The sequence below is a fragment of the Phragmites australis genome, chromosome 2 (assembly GCF_958298935.1).
Source record: "Phragmites australis chromosome 2, lpPhrAust1.1, whole genome shotgun sequence".
Classification (NCBI taxonomy): domain Eukaryota; kingdom Viridiplantae; phylum Streptophyta; class Magnoliopsida; order Poales; family Poaceae; genus Phragmites; species Phragmites australis.
The window spans coordinates 47,629,643-47,633,782 of record NC_084922.1 but is presented as its reverse complement, the minus strand read 5'-3'; the positions used below and the strand labels follow the sequence as shown (position 1 = coordinate 47,633,782).

Here is a 4,140-nt window from a genome sequence, read left to right as displayed (position 1 = left end):
CTTCTAAAAAATCAGTGCATCATGCAGTGATCTTTCTCATAATCATACATACATGCCAACTTTTCCAGTGCAATACTACTAGGGAAGTAACAGATTCTGCAGATGTCCTGCACAATATAAGATACTGAATTGATAGCAGACAATAAAGTTGGCAGATAAATCACTTAACACAATGCACAATCAAAATCTTGACACAAGTGAAGCAAGGGGGTAGAGAGCAAGCAACTACTAGTCCTTGTGGTTTGAGCTGAAGCAACAAAATGATAGACTGAATTATCTTAACGGAAATCATCTGATAAACACAATTCCAGTCATGCACTTGAATTATATTGAAAATAGTGGTTGCAATTCAAAAGCCATAAGAGGTAACATGAAATGTGACATTTAGGTTACTAAACAATCAATAAATGCCGTCCTAAATCACAAAATGTAAAAAGAGTATTTCCATAAAATAAATTTCGTTTGCAGGCTAGTTATTCATTATGTTCCTAAATAAGGCATGACGAGAAGAAACTCCATAAATCAGATCCCCAGTGCCTACTACAGGATGACAAGGTATGAGACCAAATGTAGAACGATATATAGAAATTCTCATACAGTGAAGACACATCAGTTCCAGACCAAACTAAATACTCCTCTTTATCAGTCTAGCATTTAAATACAAATGCAAAATTATTGCAGTAAATAACAACAAACAGACACAGGCACAAAAGATGCTGTTTCTTGCAAGCTCACCAGAGATGCAGAGCTCAAAAAAGAAAGAGCAGCCTAAAAAATAATTAGCAGCCGTATCGCTCCAAGTGTATCCTAAAGAAACTATGCTTACTGGCTTGCCCTTGACTGCATTTCCTCCCCTTCCAACTCCTTGACTGCAGCTATGAGGCTGCGACTTATACCCTTAAGGCACAATCCACTATCCTCCATTTCTTCCAAGAGTTTCTCAGCTGTTCTCCAGTCTGTAGCCTTGAGACACAATGACTGAATCAGTTTGTCATACTCATCCACATTTGGCTGCAGCCCATCTTTCCTCATCTCCTTTAGGCACTCAATGGCCTTCCCAAACTCCTCTATTTTGCAGTATCCACGAATAAGTATGTGATAATTAACCCTGTTTAGTTTCGGATGAATCTTCTTAGCTTCACGAAGTAGAGCATGGGCTTCATCAACCATGCCTCCTTTTGTGTAGCCACTCATGAGCACACTGTAAGTATAAATATCAGGACTGAGACCTTGGCTCTCCATCACTCTCAACAAACCTTTTGCATCCTCCATTTCTCCCTCTTTAGACAATGCTGTGATGACAAAATTAAACACCGCTTTACCAGGAGCTGGACCAAGATTCACCATCCTCATCAACAATGTTTTTGCATCCTCCAATTTCTTTTTCCTACACAAACCATGTATAACTGTGGCAAAGGTTTTTCCTGCATTCTTAAGAGATTCCCCTTGGTAATCTTCGAGCAGCACCATCCTCGTCAGCAAATTATTTGCATCATCCACTTTGTTTGTTCTACACAAAGCATGTATAACCGTTGCAAAGGACTTGCCTGCATGCTTAAGAGACTCCCCTTGGTACTTTTCCAGCAGCTCCAGAGCGGTACCAATGGTCTCATCATTCCTCGCCAAAGCAACAACAAGGAAATCCAAGGCCGATTTTGGGATCTGAATCTTCTTCTCCTTCGCTGCAAGGAATAATGAATGTGCCTCCTTCGTCTTCTTCCCCTCGCAAAGGAAAGTCAAGGTCTTGCCAACCTTCTCGCCGTTAGGGAAGTAACCAGAGCCAATCATCTTCTCACAAACTTCCCATGCAGAACGGAACATTGACTTCTTTCGAGCTGCTTCAATCACCAGATAATAGGTGTCGCTGTCCGGAGTACAACCAAACTCATCGAACATGGCAAACACCTCCAGCGCCGCCTTCGACTTCTCGAGCTTCCAAAATATTGCGATCATTTCATTCAACAACGGAGTGCTCACCAATCCTGGCACAGTGCCAATTTCCTTAACCAAATCCCAAAGCAAGTACGCGTCCATCTTGTAAATCTCATCGGAATCAGCGACCTTGCTCACGAGGATCTCAAGATTCGAGAGGCTCTTGGCAGAGGGGTTGTTCTTCGCGGCGTAGTTGAACAAGAGGATTAGCTTCTTACAGGAGCATTGCTCGGCAGCGAGGAGGACGGCAGCGAGGAGCGGCTCGTTGAAGTCTACGACCATGTCGGCGAGCGCGGAGGCGATCTTGTCCTCGGGAGTGGCCTCTACGATGGCGCGGACGCGTTCGACCTCCTCCTCGTCGGCGACCGCATCGGCGCCACCCGAGGAGGCGAAGATGTCGTCGGCGTCCCCAGCCTCCTCCCACATAGAGCTCAGGTTGTCCTCGCCGGCCTCGGTGGCATCAGCGAGGGCACCGGCGGACGAAGAAGCGTAGGCGTCCGGGAGGGGATCCGAGGAGGAGGAGGATGCATCGGGGAGGGGATCCGGGGAGGAGGAGAGGAAGCGGGAGAGAGGGCGTGGAGGTGGGACTCGGGTTAGGGTTCGAGTGGGATGCGGTGGTTGTGGCGGCGGAGATGACCTGGGAATGGAGGGGCGGAGGAGGAGGAGGAGAGCACGAGCTCGCGAACGCCACATTGTCGCCGTCGTCCTCGGTGAGCGGCGGCGGCGAGGTGTTCTAGTGGTTGTACTGCGTAGTAGAGGAGTAGCAGTCGTGGAGGGGGAGTTTTTTTTTTACTTTTTATATTTTCTAACATTAATATTTAAATAAATACATCTCTATCAAAAAAAAATTGTAAGAATAAACTTCTATCGTCCTTTCATACAATGTTTAGTACCTTACTGCTTCTTAAAAAAGTGGTAAGCACCTATGTTAGCATGATAGTGTCTTACCGTCCTGATGGTTGTCGCCTCATCACATCACAGGGCGGTAAACCCCTGTATGAACAATATTGTGCAGAAGTACTATTTATAGTTTTATTTTTTCTTATATCTTTTCTGTATAAAATAGTGATTTTTTGTTGCTCCAAAAATCTTTAAAAATTTGTATATATTTTATAATCCATGTGCAACCTATTTTAATTAGATTCAACCAAAAAACCTATGCATAATTTAAACTAAAATTCTCAAAAAATAACTATTTTCATAATTTTTAACAATTGTTAGGACCTCAAATAAATTTTAAAAAATATGAAAAAATTCACTAATATTCTTCTTATGTGATGGACTAATTTTTAAAATTATTTTCAACACTATGTTATATGGTGAAAAGTAGTTTATTTATAATGTTCTATTTATATGTATTTTTATCATTTTATATGATATTTTGTTTTGTATTCGATTCGAATTCAAACATACACACCCCTTGATTGCGGTATATTACTGTTCATAGCTCCATTTCCCCTCTCATATTCTCTCTAACCTGAGATGTTGAAGTACCAGTTAGTTCTATTTATTTCTCATTACATCAAGATTTAACATTACACTGCATATTACATCTGAGAAGCCTTACATCCTAGCCATCATCCAGACCATACCAAGTATAAGCACAAACACCGTTATCTTAAAGTGGTTCAGACTCCTTTCCATTTCATTTATCTTCATGGGCACTTTCTTCAAAGCAGCCAGCTGCAATCCCATGTCATATAAAACTTATACTTTGTATCTTGCATCTGCATTTTGGTTCATCACTTCCTCAACAATGTGGTTTCTATTGTCCTCCAACACATCCTCACACATGAAAAAGTTGTATTTCTATGACTCATGGAAAAATAATAAGAACCTTCAAAATCCAACTAATATTGCACACAGGAACAAAACTCATCCTAACATAGCATCCGAGGAACACCTTATCGTAGTTGGCTAGAGTTCCAGCCCTCCACCTTACAACTTCGCTCTTGCTCTTGCAATCGCAACAAAATCTACACAAGCCTAAATACGCGGAGCCCTTGGATCCACTGGAAGCACTCCTATCTGCCATTTTCTCTCTCACTTCTCTTATGTTTTGCAGCCATGTTCCCACCGTCGATTGGCTATTTATAGCCTTGCAAGGGTAAAATAGTCCAATTTTTGATCAAACTCTCTGACTTGATGCTGTGAACTGTCTGTTTCAAAGTAGGGGCAAGTCGATGGCTTCAAATCGGAAAAGCCGAT

The 4,140-nt window shown here is 42.2% G+C and overlaps 1 protein-coding gene across 1 annotated transcript; it reads right to left on the bottom strand.

Annotated features, from left to right (window-relative positions):
- Positions 1 to 558: 558 nt before the first annotated feature.
- Positions 559 to 2,696, bottom strand: LOC133909378 (small ribosomal subunit protein mS80 (rPPR6)-like). Its single transcript, XM_062351780.1, has one exon. The coding sequence runs from the start codon at positions 2,623 to 2,625 to the stop codon at positions 823 to 825; it is 1,803 nt and encodes a 600-aa protein (XP_062207764.1). The 5' UTR covers positions 2,626 to 2,696; the 3' UTR covers positions 559 to 822.
- Between the last annotated feature and the right edge of the window lie 1,444 nt (positions 2,697 to 4,140).

Bases quoted from the DNA above. Each gene is read 5' to 3' on its own strand.
- LOC133909378 (XM_062351780.1), bottom strand. From the start codon at position 2,625: ATGTGGCGTTCGCGAGCTCGTGCTCTCCTCCTCCTCCTCCGCCCCTCC.